The 27,694-nt window shown below is 41.1% G+C and overlaps 1 protein-coding gene across 7 annotated transcripts in view; it reads right to left on the bottom strand.

Annotated features, from left to right (window-relative positions):
* The window catches only part of FRMD4A (FERM domain containing 4A), a 681,483-nt gene that overhangs the window by 147,634 nt on the left and 506,155 nt on the right, over positions 1-27,694 (bottom strand). For all 7 annotated transcript variants that reach the window (XM_066279107.1, XM_066279109.1, XM_066279111.1 and 4 more), the window contains 2 exons: positions 16,885-16,979; positions 3,926-4,018 (listed from right to left, as the gene is read on the bottom strand). In XM_066279107.1, coding sequence (XP_066135204.1) covers positions 3,926-4,018; positions 16,885-16,979 — 188 coding nt within the window. The remainder of the gene's footprint in view (positions 1-3,925; positions 4,019-16,884; positions 16,980-27,694) is intronic.

The following is a 27,694-nucleotide window of genomic DNA, read 5'->3' as shown; positions in this document are numbered from 1 at the left end:
GGGTGCTCTGCTAATGATGTCTGAGTCTACAGTGCTAAACAGGAAATGTCAGGCCTGGGAGGGCTGACTGCCATGTGTCTCTCACTCAGAGCTGGGAGCACTTGTCCTTAATGCTATCTCTGCAGGTGGATGCTGGTTCTGCAGACACGGCCAAAGGTCATGGATCTTGACTCGGGTGCCTCTGGTCCTCCCTGCAAAAGGAGGGACTGTGGTGGTCTCTGATGAACATCTGTGATGTTGCCTTTCACTTGTGAGGCAGGCAGTATGGTAAACGGCGAAGGGCCCAAAGTTTGGAGTCAGATCTAACTGAACAGATGCTCTAACTTCCTAGTCATGCTGGGGTGGGGTAGAATTCACCCTGCACTCTTGGGCACCCATCTTCTAACTTTAGTTAGGAATAATAAATAATATCTGCTTCAAGGGTTGTAGTGAAGATTAACAGTCATCCTGATAATGTTCCTTTCTCTCTGACCTTTTCCCTTTATTTGATAATTATTAAGACAGAGAAGCTACTGTGATCATTTGTCATGATTTGACTGATGAGTTAGAGGGAGCAGGTCCCTTGTAGCTATATCATGGGTCAATGAAGACTGGTTCTTAGTCCTCTATCCTGCCATTTTGAAAATGTCCTGCAGGGTCCCACCAGCTTGAGGCCCTCCGAGAAAGAAATGTTCATTAAAAAGACTTACTCTGGGTCTTGGTCAGTTGGCTCAGTGGATAGAGCATTGGCCAGTGTATGGACATCCCAGGTTCAATTCCTGGTCAGGGTACACAAGAGAAGCTACCATCTGCTTCTTTTCCCCTCCCTCTCCCCTTTCACTCCCTCTTCCCCTCTCACAGCCAGTGGCTTGATTGGTTCAAGCATTAGCCCTGGGCACTGAGGCTAGCTGGGTTGGTCTGAGCAGGACAGCCTCAGGTGCTAAAAATAGCTCAGTTATTTTAAGCATCAGCCCCAGACGGGGGTTGCTGGGTAAATCCTGGTCAGGGTACAGGTGACAGTCTGTCTCACCTTCTCCCCTCCTCTCACTAAAAAACAAACAAACAACAAACAAAAAATAACCCACCACCACCAAAAACACCAAAAACACCAAAAACCTTACTTTGGCTTTAAGGCTGAGGCAGAATTCTCTTGAGTTCAAATTCACATTATTAAATATACTTGGGTCTTATTTTTCCTATTTTGTCGAAAAGAGGCAGTAATTCATCTCACAGATGTTTTGTTTTTGACAATGCCTTACAGAAGAATATATAAATGTCAAATAACAAATCATGCTGGGATGGCAGCCCAAACTTGGATCCTCAGTGACACAGGGTTAATATTCCCACTTGATGAATTCCTAAAACTTGGCTTTAAGGAGGCTGATATTTTCCATGGTCTCTTTTATCAGGTGGTTTTATTCCCCATTTCCACAATGGCTAATCATACACGTGTTAAACAGATGTAATATACAGATGTTTAAACAAAAGCAGAACGGCTATGAGGGGCTGGAGGGTCAGGCTGCTTCTAGGTATGCATGTGTGATGGATGCTGGACCAGGGCTGTTCCATTAGAAAGGTCAGCATCCCACTCAGGGAAATGTTTGCATGGACTCCAGCATATTCCAGGTCTGGGTCTTTTATGGAGATCATTTATCACATCATTCCTTTGGAGAAAATGGCCTTGGGCATCCCTAGAAAGGCCCCGGGTTATGAGCTGGGAATTCTTCCCAGGTTGAACACCAAGGTGAAAAGACAGAATTCACCCCATGGGAGAATATGCCTTCTCTCTCAGAGAAATCAAGCTATTGCTGCTTTGCTCCTATGCTGTGCAGCTAGCTGGAAAAGGATGACTCAGGGTCGTGGGGCTTCTGGGAGCCAGGGTCCTCCATGGCTGGTGCCTAAGTGACACTCACCTTGGGAAGCGGTTGCAACAGATCGAGTGACAGAAGATGAAGAGAGGACAGTGCAGGGAAAGATTTTGGAAGCAGCAGCTAAGAACTAATGTGCATAAGAATTTGAGAAAGAAGAAAGACTTTAAGATTGAAAGCCTACATGACCGAGTGGATAATGACATCATAAGTTCAAAGGGACCACAGCATTGGGGAAGTGGGAGTGGGTGGGAAGACAACGAATTTGACTTTGGACCTATGAGTCTGGAGTCCGCAGGTGGCCAAGAGGTAACTGAAATAGGCACCTGAGGCTCTGCAGGAAGACCTGCTTTTGTGATGAGCTGGAGAGGGAGCTCTGCCTGCGGCCCTACTATCAGACGTCTGCCCCTAAAGGTTTGCTGGGAGAGGTTTTTTCCTAAGGAGCATTCTGCGAGGTACCTGCTGTGGCCAACAAGGAAAACGAGATGGTGACACATTGCTGGGTCTTCAGTCACCCCATCCCAGTCCTCTCTATTGTCCATACCAGTTGTCCATCTGGAGCCTCCTCTGTGGGCCTGGTTTCCCAGACAGAAGTCGATGTGGAGTAGTTGGGGACAAACACTTCAACTCGAGACCTCATGTAGCCCCAAGTTTCCTCCAAGGCTTGGTTTCCCCAACTCACAAATAACTGGGCTCATCACAGACTCCCGATAAAGAAACCTGCCATGCACGCAGGCCAGCACTTTCTCCTCTTGCTTCATGCTGAAAAGCCCCAGGAAGGAGAAGTCAGCCTAACCAGGGCAAGTATGTTCGGCCACCTCTTATTACAGGGCACTCTGTTTTATAAGGTTACTTTTCAGTGTATCTGAGGAGATTTAGACATATTTAGGAGAACATGACATAGAAATCATGCCCTTCGATAATAAAAATGGCTAAGATTAGCTCTGATATGTTTGCAGCTGTTACATAAATCAAAAAGGCATTAATGCAAGTTTAAGTTTACCTCACCAGCTATGGTAAAGATACACATACCTGTCTGTTAAATGGGGCTCTTAACTCTGATTTTAGGTCCTTCTAATACCTCCTGTGGTATCAGAATGGCTACATTCAAAGCTGTATTCCTACCATGCTTTTGAAGAACTGAATTGTAAATCACTGTGTCCTGCTCTTGAACTTCTGCTCACGTATTTTAAAAGAGCTGGGTCCATGTTTTGGGTGGAAGAGCTAGTGTCCACTGGAAGACTGAGGCATTCATGCTGAATGTCTCTGCAAGTGTGTTCCAACAAAGGTTCTGGACAGGAACCTTATAAAGCCAGGATGTTCTAGCTCCACCAACCAGGGCTCAGATTCTGGTTTTGCTCTGATTTGCACTTTGCCGAAACCTATGACATGATACCCTCTGGCTTCACACAACCTTCTGCAAACCAGTGCAATAAGTCTGGTCAACTTCTTAAAATTGTTGCAAATATTAACTATAAGCAGCAAATCCAATTCTGTGCAGTTACGAAATAAAACTTGTAATAGATTAGTGAACAGAAAATGCCCATTGTTTCTGATATTTTATCATGCCATGTACACCATTACTGGGAAATGCTTTGATTTGTGGTTTACTGCTGAGGTTTAACTACTCTTATTTGGGATAATCTGGTAGGTTTCAAGAGGTCAAGTGGCACTTGTAATAGAAGGAAAGAATACACAAGCTTTTGTTAGGTAGCTTCAAATGGCCACCAAAACAGAACCCAAGAGTTTGTGTTATTGTAAGAGACTCAGTTTAGTTTGAGATCTACGCTCCCCACAAAAAAAGCAAAAAAAAAAAAAAAAGAGGCTCATTTCTTTATTCCACACAAGCATCCTATGCAAAAGCACAAATACCTGTGTCCATGAGCACACACTGACACGCTTTACACATTCATCCCCATGTCTGTATCTACTGGAAATGGAGCTACACCATCACCTCTATTGCTGGTAATAAACCAAAACAAAATTTACCTTCCTTTCTTTTGTTCACTCTACCCTTCCAGACTTCTATGGAAAAAGAATAAAAAAGCAGCAAAAGCATGAACAGCAGGTGTACATACCTGACACAGAAGTATAAAACCACTGGTCCTGACTTTTTGGGAAAGTCATGTTCCAATACTCTTCGATCTAGCTGAAGCCAGTTTAAGTGACCCCTGAAGAAAATAAAAACAATCTGATTAGGGCTTTGTATTTTGCAGAAGTTTCTTGTAACATAGGTATATGTGCAGCAGAATGGGCTAGATCCCAGTTAAAGGTGGGCCTGTGTCTCACTATTAAGCTTTCAATATCTGAAGATCGCAGAGGAGAATCTAGGGAACAGTGTAGGAGTGGGAAATACTGTGTGAAATGAGGGAGAAGAGTGACACTCAGAAAGTCAGGGGTTAGAGACCTGCTGTCCTTTTCTTAGACTGCGCTAAAATTAACGTGTCGTCAGGCTCTCTCTCACACTGCATTCCCTTCCTGCCACGCTGCAGGCTGCTTTTTCTCCTCAAAACACACTTTAGGAACACGTAAGCAATCTTTGCAATATCTTGCTGGATATTGGCTGGGTAGAACAGCCAACAACAGGTTTTTTTAAAAAATGAAACTTGTACTACATGTGACCTAGCCATTCTTCTCCTAGGTGTTTACCCAAGAGAAACAGAAGCATATGGTCATGCAAAGACTTTTACACACAGATGTTAAGAGACACATTATTTTTCACAGCTCAAAAACTGAAACAACTCTAAGGTTTATCAACAAGGGAAAGTATAAACAAATGATATAATTATATAATGGAATACTATGCAGCAACAAAGAAAATACACTATTGATATACACAGTAACATAGATGAATCTCAAAATAATTACACTGAGGAAAAGAAGCCAGACAGAAAGAGCACAGATTGTATGATTCCATTATATGAAGTTCTAGAAAGTGCAGATTAATCTATAAGGACAGAAAGCAGAGTGCTGGTTGCCTGGGGTGTGGATGTGAGGGAAGGATCACGGGGCAGAAAGAGAAGTTTGGGAGAGTGACGGATTATGTTCATTACCTTGATGGTGGGGATGGTTCATTGATGCATACATGTGTCAAAATTTATTAAACTGTACACTTTAATATGTGCCATTTATTATATGTCAGTTATACCTCATTAAAACTATTTTAATATCTCAGTGAGCTGCAGAGATATTGATGATACACAAAAAAAGCAACTTGCACATTTCTTTCTTCCTTCTCTCTCTCCATCTCTCTCATTAATGTCAACTGACTTCTGGAAAAGGGTTTGGAGATGCCACAAGGAGCAAACTACACAAGATCCCTTTTCTCCTCAAGCTTATCTGCTTAGAAAGAGACACTCAGCCTCTATTTCCACCATTAAGTGTATAATAACTGATTGCATTAGGGTGAGTTATGAGAACATGTAAGGATATGATCTAGTTTGGGGTCTGAGAAGCACTGCCTGGTATTTGAGTGGGAACTGAAGAATGACAAGAGTTAACAGAACAAAGAGCGATGGAACTGCTTTCTAAGCAGAAGGATCAGCATGTGCAAAGGTCCTGAGACGTCACGTGAGTAGAAAAGGATGAGGCTGGAGAGGGGCAGGGACCAGCAACTGGGGCCTTGGAGGCCACAATGAGGAGGTCAGTCTTTGAAGAGAGAGAGCCACGTTACAAGTATGAGCAGAGAAATCTATCCCTTTTTCCCCCTCTCTCACTCAATCTCAGTCCATTATCCTGGAGGACTATATAATGTTTACTTAGTAAACTCACATTGAACAGACACAACTGATGGCACAAAATCTCTGTAGGTGCCCGATGCTGTGTGACACCAATGTTCAGAATGCACAGACGCCTGTGAAAGGCTGGCATTTAATGTTGCGGAGGATGGGAGGCAGAAGCTGTCTGCACTGCCCCTCACAATGCCTGCTTCTCCAAGCGTGCTTCCCCAGTGCTTGCCTCCAAAAAAAAAATAGAACATGCTAGGAGCTTCCATCTCCATTTTAAGACTTCATTTACGCTGTATCTTTGCACAAGAAAAAAAGTCTTCCACTTCCACCCACACCTGTGACCTAGAGATGATGTTTGGGTCTGTTTCTTTTTCCACCTTTTGAGACTCTCCATCTGGAAATAATTTTATTTTTCATAAACTTAATTTTCAGTTTTGGTTACTCATCTTTACAATAGTAAAGGTAAAAAATAATGGGAAATAAAGTGTTTTTAAGGAAAGTGACTGGACCAACTTCTCCCAGAAAGCTGGGATAAATTCCTAGCCAATTAGAACACAAACTTGAAAAGAGAAGGCTGGGGTACCACCTTTGTTTCTACTCATACCGAAACGCTGACCTCTGCACCTCATGCAACCTCACGCTGTTCCCTCTGCCTAGAATGCCCTTCCTCTCCTTCATCACTCAGCCAAGTCCGACCATTCTTCAAGACCCAGTTCTCCTCTGTCTCCTCCAGAAAGCATTCCCTGATGCACCTCCCTCACCCCAGCCTGGAACTGGACTCTCCCAGCACCCATCCTGAGCAGCCCTCTTCTGCTGTACTACCCACAGTCCACAGAACTTACTCTGCAAATGCACCCTCTTCCCCCAACAGACCATTTACATCTGAAAAGTACAGCAAGACCTACCTCAGAAGGTGTTAAGACAAACGTGAGACCCAATTATTGGGGAGTAAGAAGCTTCAACCACTCCATTCCTGCCTCTGAAAATGCCCCAGTTTCCCGAGGATCCTCTCTGTGTGCTCAGCCTCCTGTACACACACTACATGCATGCTCAGCACAGTGACTGTGATCATGCTTTACTCCTAACTGGAATAGTCTCTCTGTCCCCTTTATCTGAATGCTAGCCATTGCTGGAGCCTGAGCTCAGTGCAGCCTCTTAGTGAAGTCTCCCCTGATTGCCTCAGTCTGAGCTTCCTATCAACCTTCTCCAGAGCTTCTGGTTTGTGTCCTCTGTGAGGCATTTATAGCATAGTCATGTACAAGTAGTTATTTTAAAATATATGATATCTCTCCAATGAAGTTGTATGTTTTCAACATTAAAAAAAATCATCCCAGGCCCTGGCCGGTTGGCTCAGCGGTAGAGCGTCGGCCTAGCATGTGGAGGACCCGGGTTCAATTCCCAGCCAGGGCACACAGGAGAAGCGCCCATTTGCTTCTCCACCCCTCCGCCGCGCTTTCCTCTCTGTCTCTCTCTTCCCCTCCCGCAGCCAAGGCTCCATTGGAGCAAAGATGGCCCGGGCGCTGGGGATGGCTCTGTGGCCTCTGCCCCAGGCGCTAGAGTGGCTCTGGTCACAACATGGCGACGCCCAGGATGGGCAGAGCATCGCCCCCTGGTGGGCAGAGCGTCGCCCCTGGTGGGCGTGCCGGGTGGATCCCGGTCGGGCGCATGCGGGAGTCTGTCTGACTGTCTCTCCCTGTTTCCAGCTTCAGAAAAATGAAAAAAAAAAAAAAAATCATCCCAGAACCTAGCATGAGTTCTGGCAAATATTAGGTTCTCAAAAGCCCTCACTCATTGATTGGATGTCTACCTCCAAAAGCAACTGATCTGTGTCCAGATCTTAATTTACAAAGGTGGCCGAGTGATCACATGGAGAGGTCAATGTCATAAGAAGTAAAACTGAATGTTATTCACAGTTACCTAGAAATGCGACACACATCACGCCAGGCAAGGCCACAAGGGGAAGCACTAAGACTGTTCAAGAGGCAGAAAAGGAATAAGGAGGCAGAGGCCGGAACCTCCACGAGGAAGGGAGCATGGCGCAGGGGAAACAGCTTAGGGTTGGCTAGTTAAAATAACTCTGGTATGCTTAGGGGTATAGGGGATGTCCCTAGTTGTCTGGTGCCTGGCCCGGGGTTGATTTAGGGAACCATTGGCTTGGTATGTGAGAGATTAAGGTAGTGGTTCGGAGCATGGGCTCTGGGCAACAGAAGAGATGAGAACAACTTTAGCTGTTAGTTTGGCTCTGTAATTAATGGATGCCAACCAAATAAAGAATCTATGAAAACTCAGAAAAGCAATCCATCCAATGACCACATAGATTTAAATTTATTCTTTTGCCTTACAGTAGTTCTTCATTAATGATCTTTTCCTGATTCTCAAGAGAGAAATCCTTACCCCACCCCAATGGCACATTACCAACCACACAGACTGCTGGGAATTCTTCTTGTTCTCTGAGAAGCATAGCTCAGTTGTTAAAGAACCTCAAAGGGGGACATTTTGCACGAAGAGACAATGCGATAGTTGTCACTTGGCCACCTCTTTGCTCGGTGTGCTCACAGCCCATTCTTCATCCATGTTAACAGAGGATAGAGGGCTGAACTCCCTCTCTAGATAATTCTACTCCCCACATTGAACCCTTTTAAAGGATGACATTTTAGTAATGAATGTATTTAACTGGAAATATCTTTGTCCCCAAACATATATTGAGTTAGCATTTATCAAGCAATGAACTGACAATAAAATAAATGGTCATGAAGCAGAGAGAACAAGAAGGCCAGAATCACCCCTGAATCGAAGAGTCTTTAAAGAAAAATAAATTTCCTTTCTCCACTTCCTATTTGAACTCCTCAACCCCAGTTCTGCGAGGGTTGGCATGATGCCAACACTCCACGGCAATGTGAGCTTCCCATGTCTGGAGACTAGGGACCCTGAGGCGGAAGGAAGTCAGCTCCCTCCATTTTATGTGACCAAAATCTCTCCACTGAAGGGACAAGTCTCATCCAAGATCCCTTAAGATAACTGCCCAGTACTTGGGCAGAAGCTAAGAGATGGATTAAAAAGCAACCCTAACTCTGAAACCAACACTCTGGCTGCAATAGGACTTGTTAAAATATTTTCTGTTCATTGTATGGGGTTCAAAGTCATATTTCCTGAACCCAGCAGTATCAAGCCTTCCTCGCTGTTCAGGATATTTCCTTTCCTTTGAGATAACTCACAGTCCTGACACCAAGTCCCTTTCTCAAATACTCAAATACACACACACACACACACACACACACACACACACAATGTAAGACAGGGTATACCAGGGATCAGGGAGATAAAAGAATCATAGAAGAATTTTCTCAATATAGTTTAACTAAGAGATGCCTGATAACTTGGTTTTCATTATTCTCAATGATTTTTCATTTAGGAATGCACATCAGTGCATTTGTTAATAACAAAGAACAAAAAAAAAAATGCCCCACCAGACACTCAGTATTTTTTATTGTTTGACTGATTACTATCTTTAAAGCTGCACAAGATAACACTCATTGGTTTATGATGGCAGTAGGTCAAACTGTTGGGTCAATAATACATATGCAATTGCTTCCAGGCAACAGAAATTGGAGGCATTTATTTAATAGATTGCTTTTAGTCTCTGCATATAATGCAAACAGATTTCTGGTTCAAATGTTGGCACCTTCAATAGAGTTGGCCATAAGGAGAACTTTGTTTATGGAGAGTTACTGGAGGGTGGAGGTATATGATAAGACTATCTGAACTGATCATTCTTAGACCCCAGGGGAGAACTATACTCTGTCTTTTAGAGGTTTTCATTGTAGATAGCTGACTTCATGCGGAATGAGTTGCTATGGAAAGACTAAGCAGGACAACCTTACAGATGTCCCTGGGTGGAGGGTTGGGTAGGGCGCTCTTCAGACGAAACAATGTTTAGTTTCTGGTATCCTGACTCAGAAGTATATGCACTTATCAAGGACAGCTCAGGGATATTGAGCTAGAAACCCTTAAATACTGGTCTTCCAGTGTGTGTGTGTGTGTGTGTGTGTGTGTGTGTGTGTGTGAGAGAGAGAGAGAGAGAGAGAGAGAGAGAGAGAGATTGTGGAGGGGGGGAGGGGGAGATAGGGAGAGAGAGAGGAGGGGGAGGGGAGGGGAAGACAGGGAGAGAGAGAGATTGTGCCTGCACCAGAGACAGACACACACACAGAACAATTAAGATAAGGAGTGTATTGGGGAGATCAGATGACTAAAATATAGGCTATCTGGTCTAACTGAATTTATGGCTTTAATTATTTACTTAGGAACGATTTACCTGCTTCAAATCTTCTTTTACAGTACCTCTTACACTGAATTTTATTTACCTCCTAAACCCAAAATATAAGGCATACAAAGAGTCAAAAAGTCTAGTTATTTCTAGTGCTAAATAAACATCTGTTAAGTGATTTTCAACCTTTTTTTTTATGGCACAAACACACACTAATTACTACGGTCAGTGCCCCTGACTAAATCAACCATTTTCATCTCATGGCACAAATAAATTAGTTACTAAAGAAGAGGTCAGGGTCCCTTTTTCTTTAGTAATTAGTTTATGAGTGCGTGAGAAACAAAGGTTGAAAATCACTGTGGAACCAATATGGCTCAAATATGCCATATAGGTCAATGTTTTTGTCAGTCTGGGGGTCATCCATGTATAGACACCACCCCTGCCCTAAGTATAATGTCTCCATATTCAGTGAGAATTCACTGTGCTCTTCCTAGTTCAGGACCTGAGCTCCACCGGGTCACTTTCTTCAGGAAGAAAGAAGTCAAAGGAAAGCCTGGATCCCTCAGGCCTCCTCAGATTGCCCTATTCTTTTATATTTATCATAGCTACACACAGAAAGAATTCTGCTAAAGCCCTTTTGTGGCCACTAAATAGAAAGTACAGCTGTTTGTCAGAATGTCTGTCAGTCTCCGAGTGACAATGAATTCTGAATGCCACATACGACCCAGGTCCAGAGGCTGTAACCACTGATTTTCTCCTCAGTCTCATGGCTCAGGGCATTTGACGAATGGAAACCCCAAACCTATTTCTAAATACTAAATTGTTTTCCCAGAGCTATCTCATGTTATTGTTTCTTTCACAAGTGGAAAACTGATATTCTACTTTGTTTATTTTTAAATTGTAGATAAGCTTGCGACTGAGACTACTCATCAACTAAACCTTGTTCAGATGGCTTGGCCACTACCAGTCATGGTTTTAGTTAAGGGGCACGAGGACTCAACGGCACTGCAGAGCAAGGATTAGCCCCTCGGTCCTGGCATTGGATCTAAAGACACAATTAATTAAGGACACACTGGACCCTAGTTATCTGGATAAATCAGACTCCCCAAATAGTACTAATCAATGATTCAAGTAAAACATTGCACCTTCTTTTAAAAAAATCCTTATTTGGTTCTTAAACTAGGATTCCAGTTTCAGAATGTCTGAAAACCTTTAAAATCTAATCATAAATTATTTTATGTGTAAACTCTTGTGGAAGCAAGGAAATGTACCTTCTTAACAAACTTCAAAAGGGCCTGTGATAAAATAAGAGGCTAAGAACTTCCTTAATTGGCATGTGAAATTTCCTTAACTGGTATGAGAAAATACATCCTAACTATACCTGGGTTTTAAAACGCACAGTGATTGCTAACCAAGTTTCTTTTCTTCTTCCCTCAACTTTCCAAATACTTTTGTTGTTGTTGCTGAGAGAAAAACAGAGACAGAGACAGGGAGAGAGTTGAGAAGCATCAACTCGTTTCACTTCAGCTGTTTACTGATTGCTTCTCATATGTGCCTTGATGGGGTAGGGGGGAGTAGGCTCAAGCGAGCCAGTGATCCCTTGCTCAAGCCAGTGACCTCGGGCTTCAAGCCAGACCTTTGGGCTCAAGCCAGAGACCTTGGGATCGTGCTGATGATCCCATGCTCAAGCTAATGATTCTGCACTCAAATTGGCGACCTTTGGGTTTTGATCCTGGGCCCTCAGCATCCCAGGTTAATGCTCTACATACTGTGCCACCACCAGTCAGGCTCCAAATACTTCATAAAGGTTTTTATTACATAGATACTCATATATAGCATCTGATAGTATTCTCAAAATTTATGATAAATGATTTAAATAAAATTTAAATATATTATTATAATCATTACTTCAACTTGGGTTGTGTTTGACTTATTTCTGCTAAATAGTCTAAAAGCTGTTTAGTTTTAGCTTTTGATGATGGGATCCCCTGTCAACAATTTTTTAATTTTAAAAATTAAAAACTTGGGCCCTGGCAGGTTGGTTCAGTGGTAGAGCGTTGGCCTGGCGTGTGGAGGCCCTGGGTTCAATTCCTGGTCAGGGAACATAGGAGAAGTGCTCATCTGCTTCTCCACTCTTCCCCCTCTCCTTCCCCCTCTCCTTCCTCTCTCTCTCTTCCCCTCCCACAGCTAAGGCTCCATTGGAGCAAGGTTGGCCCAGGCGCTTAGGATGGCTCCAAGGCCTCCGTCTCAGGTGCTAGAATGGCTCCAGCCACAACGGAGCAATGTTGCAGATGGACGGAGCATCGCCCCCTGGTGGGTGTGCCGGGTGGATTCCAGTTGGGCGCATGTGGGAGTCTGTCTGACTGCCTCCCTGCTTCTAACTTCAGAAAAATACAAAAACAAAACCAAACAAAAAAAAAAAACAACACACGAGTATTTGCAAATGTCCAAACTCACCAAAATGTACACATTAAATATGTGGTTCTTTGTATATCAATTATACCTCAGTAAAATTATACCTCAAAATAGATGAAACAAAAATTATGATTGAGAACAAATCAGATAATCTAATATAGGGCTTTACTGATTTAAATAATAAAATCAGAACCATAAACTCTTTAAAAACAACACCCAACATCTTGAGTGTTAAAACAGCAATGGAAATATTTCAAAAATAAAATGTAGAAATAGCATTCCTTAAATGATGGATGCCAATGCTTGACAAGTGAGTATCTCAGCCACACTATTTGGACAGATGGATAGACACTAAAGCCAGACTTCTTTGAGTTGGTTGTCAAACTGTTAGGTTTCCAGAATCTATCTGGAATGGAGAGAATCTATAATGTTGCAGATCCCTGGCACATGTCACGATTGGCTCCAAGTAACCAAAGTTTGAGCAAAATCAGCTTCTTTTCTTGGAGCTGGACAGAGAGCACAGAGGAAATTTTCTCCATGGTTTCCTTGTCTCCAGAACTGGGATTTTTATACTTGGATGCATATCAGAACAATGTTAGAAAAATCTTGCTGCTCATACTCTTAGACCAATTAAATCACAATTCTGGGGGCAGGTCCCAGGCATTGGCATTTTATAAAACATCCTAGGTAACTAATGTGCAGCCAAGAGCCAAGAATTGAGAACCACAACTCTAGCAAAACATAAATACTTATTTTAGAATTAAATTAACACAAGGATCTTCCTTTGCTTCAGAATGTTTTAAAGGCAGCCAACCATTCATATCCCTTTTTATTTTGGCAGGTTTATTCAAAGTAAAAGGAGCTGCATGCTATTGAATCCTGGAACAGCAAGAGGCATTCACGGGAAAACTAGTGACATTGGAATGAAGCCTATCGTTTAATACCAATAATATAATAATATAATATAGTAATGTTTATCAACATACTATAGTTTGTAAAATATCAGCATTTGAAGAAGTTGGGTGAAGGATACATGAGAACTCTCTGTACTACCTTTGCAATTCTTCTGTAAGTCCAAGTTTTCAAAATATAAAGGGTTTTTTTAGGTGAGAGGAAGAGAGATAGTGAGGCAGACTCCTCGCATAATCCCTGACCAGGATCCAGCTGGCAACCCCATATGGAGCTGATGCTCAAGTACCTAGCTATTTTTAGCACCTGAAGCTGATGTGCTCGAGCCAACTGAGCTATCTTCAGTGCTTGGGGCCATGCTCGAACCAATTGAGCCACTGGCTGTGGGAGGGGGAGAGGGAAAGAAGGGTGAGAAAGAGGGGGAGAGAAGCAGATGGCCATTTCTCCTGTGTGCCCTGACTGGGATTGAACCTGGAATGTCCATATGCCGGGCTGATGCTCTACCCACTGAGCCACCAGCAATGGCCTAATGTTTAAAAATTAAATTTAAAAAAGAGAAGGCAGAGCTAGTATTAAGGCTACAATATTGTGGATTAATTAACAATATTAAATATCTGTGGGCATAAAGTCTTGTGCTGTGTACTTGGACACTTTATTCATAAACACAGTTTTTGGGGCAAGAGAAGCTTAGAGAAACTTCCAATTTCCAGTCTGCATTCTGCTCTATGTATCTTTTTTCCAGGCCCATCCAGACCCGACAAAATGTCATCAACAGCAGTTAATACTGAAAGTCATATATTCTACTCTAAGAAATCATGACACTGCTGGTAATATCTTACACTTCCATGGTGTTTTACAGTTTATAACACTTTCCAAGTGTTAGTCATGTTTGATTTGCATGAGGAAATAGGCAATACATAGGGTATACCATGGACTGGAATAAAGGATGAAACTTTCAACTGAATTTGATTATAAAATACACAGTGTGGCACTCGCAGAAATATCATAGACACACATACACACCCACCTACACACACACTACATGTCTCAGTACAATGCACAATTTGAAAACATGATTATTAAAAGATCTTATGTTAGTTTCTAGGAGCACATATTACAAGGCTAGAGCTTATTGACATATGATCACAACCTAGACTAAGTCACACCCACAGGCACAGCACTCATCCCACCCACCCCACCCCCTTTTTGTTTTACCAGGAAAAGGAGAAAAGTTCAGATTATCAAAGAGGCCACTCGTCAACATCCGTTGGCCCGAGATGCTGTCAGGCCATGACTTTTCCCTGAGTCATGACCATGCCCTTTGTTTCTGTCTCCTGTCCTTCATTTCTGGGGGCCCCTGACATTCCCTGTTTCCCCATGACTCAGATCCACCTGCTAGTTCTTTTTCAAGAACTGTCTACAAGCTGCTGCTCTTTCCAGCTGATCTGCTGGCCTCACAGACTCGGGTGAAGGGACGGTGGGGACCACACTTTCTCCAGGCTGTGCCAGGAGATGGCTCACATTCTCTTCATCACCACCTCTCACAGAGGCCAAGTCCACTCCAGGGAGTGGGGGCTTTCCTCCAGCCTGGCACACACATATGCACACACACACTTTCCAGGCCAACCCAGGGAACCAGAACAGCGCAGACCAGAACACAGTGCCACTCGGTGGGTAAGTGGGCTGTGCTGCATGCCCCACTTTCATTGCTGTGATGTGTGGTTCCTGCGCTTGCCCATCCCAGGACAGTGACTTTCTACCTGATAGTCAACTCCTGGCCGGTGCTGTTAAGGTGGGGACTTGACAGTCAGCAGGTGTGTTTCTTCCTCACTGGCCCAGGACTACACGCTCACTCTGATTTTTTTTTTATTCAATAGGGAAGTCTAACTGAGACTCATGTGAGGTCATGGAATCTTTGAGAAGAGTATTGGTATTTGGGAAATGTGAGCAGTGGAACATAATTAATTGAACCTTCTGGTTTCCTTCTAGTTAGTGACAAATGTATAAATAGCAATTTTGGGGGTTTACAGTGATTCTCAGGAGAAAGGGTAGAAGCTGCACTTGTGAAAGTAGCTGTTCTCAATGTACATTTGAAAGCATTATTTTCATTACTAGGCTGTCTCCTTCCCACCACAGTCCTCTATTTGTGGCTCTACCCGTGAGCACAGCGATCCCTCCAGACCAGGGACCACCACTCCTGCCTTCCTTCTGGTTCAGTTCCCGACAGGCTCAAGGCCAGGGGCGGACCTGGTTTCTCTTAGCTTTCTTGAGGAAATGTGACTGCCCGTACTTGTTCCCTGATCACCCTACCATCTGAACTGTCACTAGTTCAGAGGGCAATCACATGTTTCAGTTTGCCCAAGACAGTCCCAATTTACATGGCCTTTTGCTCTTAGGGTCTTGATTTGTGGTCCCCAGGCTCAGTGTATCCAGGTGCAGACCCATCTGATCACCTCTCCCACTCCCCAATGTGGCTGCCTCCAGTCCTTGCTTCTGAACCCTCCTGCCTTGATGGCACCCACTAGTTCAGTGGTTCTCAGCCTGTGGGTTGCAACCCTGGCGGGGGTCGAACGACCAAAATACAGGGGTCACCTAAAGCCATCGGGAAATACATATTTTAAAAATGTATTGTATAATAAATCTGTATTTTCCGATGGCTTTAGGCGACCCCTGTGTTTTGGTCGTTCGACCCCCGCCGGGGTCGCGACCCCCAGGCTGAGAACCGCTGCACTAGTTGATGGTGCATAGCCTGCCCTGTGCTGTCCTGGCCAACCACTAACCCAACCCTCTCCTATTAGCATTTTAGAAAATCATCTCTGTAATTCTAAAAATTTGCAGGAGTATGTGTGTGTGTACACACACAGAGAAGAGGATATTATTGAACATTTGTTAGAACACATTCTTATCTAGCAGTCAGTGCAAGGTTTTTACTGTACTCCTTTGCTAACAGTACATTGAGAAGAAAATTAAAATTTTAATAAAGATATTTAACTTATTTAAAAACTTTTTATTTATTAATTTTAGAGAGAAAGAGTAAGGGAGAGAGAAAGAGAGAGAGAGGGAAACATCAATTTGCTGTTCTACCCATTTATGCCTTCATTGCTTGATTCTTATATGTGCCCTGACTGGAGATTGAACCTGCCACACCTTGGCATACTGGGACGATGCTCTAACCAACTGATACTCAGCCAGGGCCAAGATGTTTCTTATTTGTGTTGCAAAACACTACTTCATAGAGCCAAACTGAAAGACCATTATACTTTTCTTCAGTGGAATGATCTGAATTTCTGATTTTTATATTCTATTTCAGCTTAGATACTGAAACTGCATAGATACTTTCATTTTGAATATATCATCAAATTCACTTCCTGTTATTGTTATCCCAACACTGGAGAGAAAAGTTTATTTCCAGAAGTTTTCATTTAACTTTAATAGAAAACAAACCATGCAAATCTACTAAAAAAAAAAAAATTGGTTCTGAACACAAATCTGCCTGATTATAAAAACTAGTTTACTTAATAATTTCATAAAGAGCATCACCCTAATTACATACTTTGGCCGTTCCAGGAATGATCACAAGGCCTTTGAAATTCAAATTATGAACTTGGACTGACCCCATACCACAGGACCCAAGTGGCCTGAAGCTGATTTCCCTGCTGACAGTTGGGACAGGGGAATTTCAAATTTCCTCTCAGGTTGGGAGGGCTCGTGGGGCACTTACGTTTCATCTGTGAAGGCTATTCCAAAGTATTCCTTTTCTTTCAGATTGAAGTGAGATGCCACGAGGTCAAGCAGCTCCTTGGCCAAAAGCTTGGGCTGGAGGGGGAACAAAATGGAAAAAAGGGTAGGATGCAATTTCCGATTTACATAATTTTTAAAATGCAATGTCTCAAAGCTCTAGGGCATCCATGTAAATGACTTTTATAAAACTCCTAAAAGCAGACAATAAGGACATCCCTGAGCAAACAGCCACGTACAGATGGAGACCTTCTGCTTGTGTCCTTGTGTCCTACTAGTCTGTTCCCCCAACAAATGGGACCTGCTCAGCCACAGGGCCGTCAAATCCTGTGGCTCTCCTTTCCCACACAGGAGAAGAGCTCACGCTGAACTGACAGAAAGATGCCTTATTTAGAAATATACAGACACATAAAATAAATATACATATTATATGTTACAACATTATTTTTATAATAGATGGTCAATATTTACTTATTTTTAATTATTTAATAATTTAAATATTAGTTATTTAATACTTATTTAATTACTGACACTATAATGAATATATTCTATAATGTGTATTTGATGTAAACTATATATGAGTATATTATATATCATAACACATTTAAGATATATTAATATATTTTAAAATTTGTTACATTATACCATAATTATATTAATATTATAGTTATTTTTTTACATATTATATCTATTATATATATATGCATTTAACATATATAGTATACTGCTCACAAAAATTAGGGGATATTTCAAAATGAAGTGATAAAATATCCTTTAATTTCTGTAAGCAGTGCATTTGCCAGGTGCCAGGCTCTGCTCTGAGCACTTTACAGTATCAGCCTCTTTAATACTCAGCACAGCCCAATGAGGTGGTCCTATCATTAAATATTATTAAACAAAATATCTCTGTTTAAGTACTGAAGCTGGGATTTGAATCCTGCCTCTGGAGGCTCTGCCCTTGAACATACTATATGATGCCTTAATTAAAAATCTAAACAATAAAATTACCTCTTGCAAGAAATGTTATATCCAAAGGGCCTTGGGAATAGTATTTAAAAATGAACTGAAAATTCCATCTGGCTTCCCGAAGAAGATCAGCATTTACCTAATTATGCTTTTATCATAAGCTCTTTTTAAAGCGTCTCTGCCAATGTAAAGGAGTGTCCCAGACCTCTATTGGGCACAGGGTGAGAGCTGGTGTTCCACTCTGCTGCCTCAGGCCTGGGCTCACAAACAGCAAGCCTCTGGGCCTCAGCAATGATAAACTGACCAGTGAAACCAGCTGGGAAGGAAAGGAGTGGGTTTGAATTGAGGGCAGAGCTAGCTCCCCCCAGAAGATGTAAATCAACAGGAGAATCCATCCTGATAAAGCAAAGCCATCTAATATTCTATACTTCTGTTCACACTAAAATTTGGAAAAGTGCAAAAGCAATCTGTGACCAAGGGAATTCAAGACTTTATGTAAGACCCTCCTTCAAAAATAGTAGCAACCTGCCACGGGGAATGCAGTGCAGCACATGTGGCCTGTCCCAGAATGTCACTGATGAATTACAGAGTGGAGTCTAAGAGGACGGGGCTCCTGCGGCTTCTAGCTGTGTTTGCTACATGCTGCTGTGGGCTGTGTTACCAGCACCTCCTCCACCCCCACAAGGTGCCTGCCTGCCTGCCCAGATACAAAGCATTTAATGCAGAGATTGTGACTCAATATAAGGCAGCATGGATGATTTTTTTTAAAAAAATATTTTATTTATTGATTTTAGAGATGGGGGTGGGTGGGAAGATTGGAAGGCATCAACTTGAAGCAGTTGCTTCTTGTATGTGCCTTGATCAGGTAAGCTTGGAATTTCAAACAGGCGACCTCAGCATTGCAGGTTGATACTTTATCCTTTGCGCTACCACAGGTCAGGCCAGTATCACCAATTTTTTTTTTTAAATAAATTTTTATTAATGGTAATGGGATGACATTAATAAATCAGGGTACATATATTCAAAGAAAACATGTCTAGGTTATTTTGTCATTAAATTATGTTGCATACCCCTCGCCCAAAGTCAGATTGTCCTCCGCCACCCTCTATCTAGTTCTCTGTGCCCCTCCCCCTCCCCCTAACTCTCTCCCTCCCTCCCTCCCATGTCCTCCCTCCCCCCACCCCTGGTAACCACCACACTCTTGTCCATGTCTCTTAGTCTCATTTTTATGTTCCACCAATGTATGGAATCATGTAGTTCTTGTTTTTTTCTGATTTACTTATTTCACTCCGTATAATGTTATCAAGTTCCCACCATTTTGCTGTAAATGATCTGATGTCATCATTTCTTATGGCTGAGTAGTATTCCATAGTGTATATGTGCCACATCTTCTTTATCCAGTCTTCTATTGAAGGGCTTTTTGGTTGTTTCCATGTCTTGGCCACTGTGAACAGTGCTGCAATGAACATGGGGCTACATGTGTCTTCACGTATCAATGTTTCTGAGGTTTTGGGGTATATACCCAGTAGAGGGATTGCTGGGTCATAAGGTAGTTCTATTTGCAGTTTTTTAAGGAACCACCATACTTTCCTCCATAATGGTTGTACTACTTTACAGTCCCACCAACAGTGAATGAGGGTTCCTTTTTCTCCACAGCCTCTCCAACATTTGCTATTACCCGTCTTGTTGATAATAGCTAATCTAACAGGGGTGAGGTGGTATCTCATTGTAGTTTTGATTTGCATTGCTCTAATAACTAATGAAGCTGAGCATCTTTTCATATATCTGTTGGCCATTTGTATCTCTTCCTGGGAGAAGTGTCTGTTCATGTCCTCTTCCCATTTTTTTATGGGATTGTTTGTTTGTTTGTTGTTGAGTTTTATGAGTTCTTTGTAAATTTTGGATATTAGGCCCTTATCTGAGCTGTTGTTTGAAAATATCATTTCCCATTCAGTTGGCTGTCTGTTTATTTTGATATCAGTTTCTCTTGCTGAGCAAAAACTTTTTATTCTGATGTAGTCCCATTCATTTATCTTTGCCTTCACTTCTCTTGCCATTGGAGTCAAGTTCATAAAATGTTCTTTAAAGACCAGGTCCATGATTTTAGTACCTATGTCTTCTTCTATGTACTTTATTGTTTCAGGTCTTATATTTAGGTCTTTGATCCATTTTGAATTAATTTTAGTACACGGGGACAGGCTGTAGTCGAGTTTCATTCTTTTGCATGTGGCTTTCCAGTTTTCCCAACACCATTTGTTGAAGAGGCTTTCTTTTCTCCATTGTGTGTTGTTGGCCCCTTTATCAAAGATTATTTGACCATATATATGTGGTTTTATTTCTGGGCTTTCTATTCTGTTCCATTGGTCTGAGTGTCTATTTTTCTGCCAATACCATGCTGTTTTGATTATCGTGGCCCTATAATATAGTTTAAAGTCAGGTATTGTAATGCCCCCAGCTTCATTCTTTTTCCTTAGGATTGTTTTGGCTATTCGGGGTTTTTTATAGTTCCATATAAATCTGATGATTTTTTGTTCCATTTCTTTAAAAAATCTCATAGGGATTTTGATGGGAATTGCATTAAATTTGTATATTGCTTTGGGTAATATGGCCATTTTGATTATATTTATTCTTCCTATCCAAGAACAAGAAATATTTTTCCATCTCATTGTATCTTTTTTGATTTCCCTTAACAATGCTTTGTAATTTTCATTATATAGGTCCTTTACATTCTTTTTTATGTTTATTCCTAGGTATTTTATTTTTTTTGTTGCAATCGTGAAGGGGATTATTTTTTTGAGTTCGTTTTCTAATATTTCATTGTTGGCATATAGAAAGGCTATGGACTTTTGTATGTTAATTTTGTATCCTGCGACCTTACTGAATTGGTTTATTGTTTCTAATAATCTTTTTGTGGAGTCCTTCGGGTTTTCGATGTATAGGATCATATCATCAGCAAAAAGCGATACCTTTACTTCTTCTTTTCCGATATGGATGCCTTTTATTTCTTTGTCTTGTCTGATTGCTCTGGCCAGAACTTCTAGCACCACGTTAAATAAGAGTGGAGAGAGTGGACAACCCTGTCTTGTTCCTGATTTAAGGTAGAAAGTCCTCAGTTTTATGCCATTTAATAGGATGTTGGCTGATGGTTTATCATATATGGCCTTTATCATGTTGAGATATTTTCCTTCTATACCCATTTTGTTGAGAGTCTTAAACATAAAATTGTGTTGTATTTTATCAAAAGCCTTTTCTGCATCTATTGATAAGATCATGTGGTTTTTGTTCTTTGTTTTGTTGATATGGTGTATTACGTTAACTGTTTTGCGTATGTTGAACCATCCTTGAGATTCTGGGATGAATCCCACTTGATCATGATGTATTATTTTTTTAATATGTTGTTGTATTCGGTTTGCCAGTATTTTGTTTAGTATTTTAGCATCTGTATTCATTAGAGATATTGGTCTATAGTTTTCTTTCTTTGTGCCATCCTTGCCGGGTTTTGGTATGAGGGTTATGTTGGCCTCATAAAATGTGTTTGGAAGTATTGCTTCTTCTTCAATTTTTTGGAAGACTTTGAGTAGAATAGGAACCAAGTCTTCTTTGAATGTTTGATAGAATTCACTAGTATAACCGTCTGGGCCTGGACTTTTATTTTTGGGGAGGTTTTTAATAGTTTTTTCTATTTCCTCCCTGCTGATTGGTCTGTTTAGGCTTTCTGCTTCTTCATGACTCAGTCTAGGAAGGTTGTATTGTTCTAGGAATTTATCCATTTCTTCTAGATTGTTGTATTTGGTGGCATATAATTTTTCATAGTATTCTACAATAATTCTTTGTATATCTATGATGTCTGTGGTGAGTATCACCAATTTTTAAATTGCAATGTACCGTATTTCCCCATGTATAAGACACTCCCATGAATAAGACACACCTTAATTTTGGGGCCTGAAACTTGAAAAAAAATGTATTACATAAAATTAATAAAAATATTGAATACAACTCCTTATCACTGTCAAAACTCCCATCCATTAGCTTGTCCTCATCTGTGTCTGATGATGAATCACTGTCTTCATATATTGCAGGGGTAGTCAACTTTTTTATACCTACCACTCACTTTTGTATCTCTGTTAGTAGTAAAATTTTCTAACTGCTCACAGGTTCCACAGTAATGGTGATTTATAAAGTTGGGAAGTAACTTTATAAAATTTATAAAGCAGAGCTACAGCAAGTTACAGCATATAATAATAATTACTTACCAAGTACTTTATGTCGGATTTTTGCTAAGTTTGGCAGAATAAATTCTTATAAAACAACTTACTAAAGTTAAATCTATCTTCTTATTTATACTTTGGTTGCTCCGCTACCGCCCACCATGAAAGCTGGAACACCCACTAGTGGGCAGTAGGGACCAGGCTGACTACCAATGATATACTGTCTCGTCCTCAGTTCCATCTATGGCATTTGAAATGCCACAATCGCTGTATAAGATGCATCCAGTTTTTAGACCCCAAATTTTTCAAGAAAGGGTGCATCTTATACATGGGGAAATACAGTAACATAATTTATCTGATTGCCCCCTTTTTCAAAGTATTGTCAGTGTTTCTACGGTGCTTGCTACTTCTTAAAAAACTTTGTTATAATCTTTTGCATTTGCCTTCGAAGTTTTGTGTTCCACTTGTAAAAGCATCCTTACTCTTGATAAATCTTACACTCAGAATGAGTTTTTTTTTCAATGGGCAAAAGTCACTTGAAGTCAAGTCTACTGAATGGGGACAGAGAAGGAGGAGGAGGTAAGCATGTTGGATCAAACTAGTTTTATAAGATGAGGTGTGACTATAAAGTAATTATTGTGGGTTCTCAAGGGTATGGTGAGGTTTCCAGCCCCAACTTAGAAACGATAGAAATAAGATTGCCTTTTCTTTGAGAGGTAACCTTTAAAGCTAACACCTCAACAGAATTGAGCAGAGATATACAAATTTACCCAGGAAGAGAACGAATTACAGTCATGTACCATTTAACAATCGGTTATATTCTGGAGCGGCAAGATGGCAATGGAGTAGGCAGATGTACCAACTTCCACCTCCCAGAATCAAAGTGGATTACAATTTAATTTTAAGAACCATCATCTGGAAAAATCAACTTTGGACTAAACTAAGAGGACTCTTTAACCAAGGAACACTGAAGAAGCCACACTGAGACTGGTAGGAAAAGAGGAAACACGGAGAGGCTGCCCAGAGCAAACAGCAGCCTGGAGAGACTCGAGTGGTGGGAAGTGAGTTTAGCAAAGAGGGGAGGGTCCTGAGTCCCAGGAACAAACCCCAGCCTGCAGCCCCAGAGCCTAAAAGAGGCATATGGATAGTATTTAGCTGTGAAACAAGTCAGGATACTGTTTGTGAGAAAGAGACTGATTTCTCAGACTCAGGATTCTTCTTAAAGGGACCGCGCAGAAAACCTATCTCACAACCTCTCACCTGGGGCTCTGGGGGACAAGGAGAGAGAACAGGACCAGAGCAGTGGGAAGAGAATGTAATCTAGGAGGCACAGGGAGAAGCATTTTGAGAGACAGCCACCCTAACCCCTGGGACGAATCACTCCCCTAACCTGAAGTGAATATTTCCACTGGAAACAGCAATACCAGCAAAAGGAAGCAGGTCACCAGCCAAACAAGCTCTCCTGCGGCACTCAGAGCAGAGTCGCTTAGAAGGAGGGAGCTTTTGGGACTACAGTAGTGAGTGTTAGGGTCTGAGCTGCAGCGCCCCCACCTACATGGCTGAGGGCTCGCCAGAGGGCAGGCAGGTGGTGGCGGGACATGGAAGTGCAGTTCTGTTGACAAGGGCAGAAGTCAGCTGGCCATGACTGAGGCCTGGGTGTGAGCTCAGACTTGCCCGGCCAGGGCTGAGGGGATGTGCGAAAGTTGTCAGGCCCTGATGTGGCCAGCCTGTGGGGGGAAAGGCAGGAGCCCCAGAAGGGGCGGCGACTCCCCGCTGAGCAAGGGTAAGAGGGCACATAGCCTCGCCTGGCGTGATAAGCTGAGGCTTGCAGCCGACCCTGAATGGGCTCCTCTCACAGTGGCAGGGGGAAAGCCTGGCAACAGGCGGAGACCCACAGCTGAGCAAAAGTGCTCACCACTACCTGCGGTGCTGAACCTTATGGCCTGGGTGTGGCACATAACCCCACCTGCAGGGGCGGGGCTAAGGCCGAGGCCACCGAGGCTTGTAGACCCGGGCTCGTGATCACAGCCCCTCCCATAGAGGAGAGGTAGAAACTGCAGCAACAGCGCCAGTGGGCTGACACCAGCAACACCCACACCCGAATGCCCTAGGCAGCAGTGGCAGAGGGGGGTGGCGGGCCTGCAGACAGACCACACCTAGAAAACACAAAGGCCACACATACTGGACTCCAGTAGCCAAAACCTTCTTATACATAGACAAAATGAAAGGCAGAGAAATGCAACACAAATGAATTGAGAAATCCCCAGAAAAGGACCTGAATAAGTCAGATATAATCAAATTACCAGCTGCGGAGTTTAAAATAACAATTGTTAGGATGCTCAAAGATCTTAGAACAACAATAGATGGTCATTATGAACACCTACATAAAGAGATAGCAAATATAAAAAAGGACATTGAAATAATAAAAAAGAAACAGTCAGAAATGCCAAATACAATATAAAAAATGAAGACCACAATAGAAGAAATTAAAAGTAGGATGGATGAAGCTGAGGATCGAATCAGCGAGTTAGAAGACAAGATAAATGAAGGCACGGAAGCAGAAGAGAGAAAAGAAAAGAGACTCAAAAAGTCTGAGGAAACTCTAAGAGAGCTCTGTGACAACATGAAGAGAAATAACATCCGCATCATAGGGGTTCCTGAAGAATAAGAGAAAGAACAAGGGATAGAGACTTTGTTCAATCATATCATAGCTGAAAACTTCCCTAATTAATGCAGGAAAAAGTCTCACAAGTTCAAGAAGCACAGAGAACTCCATTAAAGAGAAACCCAAAGAAATCTACACCAAGACACATCATAATTAAAATACCAAAGCTAAGTGATAAAGAGAAAATATTAAAAGCTGCTAGAGAAAAAAAGGTTATCACCTACAAAGGAGCCCCCATAAGGATGACATCTGACTTCTCAACAGAAACACTTGATGCCAGAAGAGAATGGCAAGAAATATTCAAAGTAATGCAGAACAAGAGCCTACAACCAAGACTACTTTATCCAGCACGGCTATCGTTTAAAATTGAAGGAGAAATAAAAAGCTTCTCAGACAAAAACAAAACTCAAGGAATTCACTACAACCAAACCAGTGCTGAAAGAAATACTAAGGGGCCTGTTGTAAAAAGATAAAAGGGGGAAAAGAATATAGCAAAAGAGGAATATAGTTTTAAAGAATAAAATGGCAATAAAAAACTATATATCAATAATAACCTTAAAAGTAAATAGATTAAATGATCCAATCAAAGACATAGGGTAGCTGCATAGATAAGAAAACAGAACCCATACATATGCTGTCTAGAAGAGACACACCTTAAAACAAAAGATGAACATAGACTAAAGGTAAAATAATGGAAAAAAATATTTTATGCAAAAAGATATGAAAAAAAAAAGCTGGGGTAGCAATACTTATATCATAAAAAATGGACTTTAAAACAAAGGCTATAGTAAGAGACAAACAAGGTCACTACATAATGATAACGGGAGCAATCCAACAGGAAGATATAACCATCACAAATATCTACGTACCTAGTATAGGAGCACCTAAATATATAAAGCAGACGTTGTTGGATATAAAAGGCGAGATAAACAGCAATACTATAATAGTAGGGGATTTTAATACCCCACTAACATCACTAGATAGATCCTCAAGAAATAAAATTAACAAAGAAACAGCAGACTTAAAGGACACACTAGATCAACTTGATTTAATAGATATCATCAGAACCTCTCAACCTAAAGCAGCAGAATATACATTCTTTTCAAGTGCTCATGGTACATTCTCTAGGATAGACCACATGTTAGGGCACAAAAGCGGTCTCAACATATTTAAAAAGATTGAAATCATATCAAGCATTTTCTCTGATCACAATGGCATGAAACTAGAAATCAATCACAACAGAAAAATTGAAAAATACTCAAACACTTGGAAACTAAATAGCATGTTATTAAATAACAAAATGGTTAACAATGAGATCAAAGAAGAAATAAAAAAATTCCAGAAACGACTGATAATGAGCATACATCAACTCAAAATTTATGGGACACAGCAAAAGCAGTCCTGAAAGGGAAGTTTGTAGCATTACAGATATACCTTAAGAAGCTAGAAAAAACTCAAATAAACAACTTGACCCTGCATCTAAAAAAACTAGAAAAAGAACAGCAAGTAAAGTCCAGAGGCAGTAGAAGGAAGTAAATAATAAAGATCAGAGAGGAAATAAATGACATAGAGGCTAAAGAAACAATACAGAGGATCAATGAAACCAGGAGCTGGTTCTTTGAAAGGGTAAACAAGATCGATGAACCTTTATCCAGACTCACCAAGAAAAAAAGAGAGAGGACTCAAATAAATAAAATTAGAAATGAGAGCGGAGAAATAACTGACACAACAGAAATACAAAGTATTGTAAGAAAATACTATGAAGTAATGTATGCCAAAGAACTAGACAACCTAGATGAAATGGACAAATTCCTTGAAACATAATCTTCCAAAAATTAATCTGAAAAAATCAGAAAACCTAAACAGACCAATTACAACAAATGAAATAGAAACAGTTATCAAAAAACTCCCAACAAAGAAAAGTCCTGGGCCTGATGGCTTCACAAGTGAATTCTACCAAATATTCAAAGAAGAACTAACTCCTATCCTTCTCAAAAAAATTCTAAAAAAAATTCAAGAGGAAGGAAGACTTCCAAGCTCCTTTTATGAGGCAAGCATAATTCTGATTCCAAAACCAGGCAAAGACAACACAAAGAAAGAAAATTATAGGCCAATATCCCTAATGAATTTAGATGCTAAAATCCTCAACAAAATATTAGCAAACCAGATACAGCAATATATGAAAAAAATCATACACCATGATCAAGTGGGATTTATTCTGGGCAAACAAGGCTGGTACAGTATTCGCAAATCAATCAATGTGATTCATCACATAAAAAAAAAGGAAGGAGAAAAACCACATGATAATTTCAATAGATGCAGAAAAAGCATTTGATAAAATCCAGCACCCATTCATGATCAAAACTCTCAGCAAAGTGGGAATACAGAGAACATACCTCAACATGATAAAGGCCATCTATGACAAACCCACAGCCAACATCATACTCAATGGGCAAAAATTAAAAGTAATCCCTTTAAGATCAGGAACAAGGCAGGGATGCCCCCTTTCACCACTCTTATTCAACATAGTTCTGGAAGTCCTAGCCATAGCAATCAGATAAGAAGAAGAAATAAAAGGCATCCAATTGGAAAAGAAGAAGTAAAACTATCATTATTTGCAGATGATATGATATTGTATTTAGAAAACCCTAAAGTCTCAGTCAAAAAACTACTTGACCTGATAAATGAATTTAGCAAGGTGGCAGGATATAAAATTAATACTCAGAAATCAGAGGCATTTTTATACACCAACAATGAACTGTCAGAAAGAGAAATGAAGGAAACAATCCCCTTCACTATTGCAACAAAAAAATAGAGTTCATAGGGGTAAATTTAACCAAGAAGATTAAAGACTTTTACTTGGAAAATTATAAAACATTGATAAAAGAAATCAAGGAAGATACAAACAAGTGGAAGCATATATCATGTTCATGGATAGGAAGAATAAACATCAT

Source organism: Saccopteryx bilineata, chromosome 5, assembly GCF_036850765.1.
Source record: "Saccopteryx bilineata isolate mSacBil1 chromosome 5, mSacBil1_pri_phased_curated, whole genome shotgun sequence".
In the NCBI taxonomy this organism is placed as follows: Eukaryota; Metazoa; Chordata; class Mammalia; order Chiroptera; family Emballonuridae; genus Saccopteryx; species Saccopteryx bilineata.
This window is presented reverse-complemented; position numbering and strand designations above follow the sequence as displayed.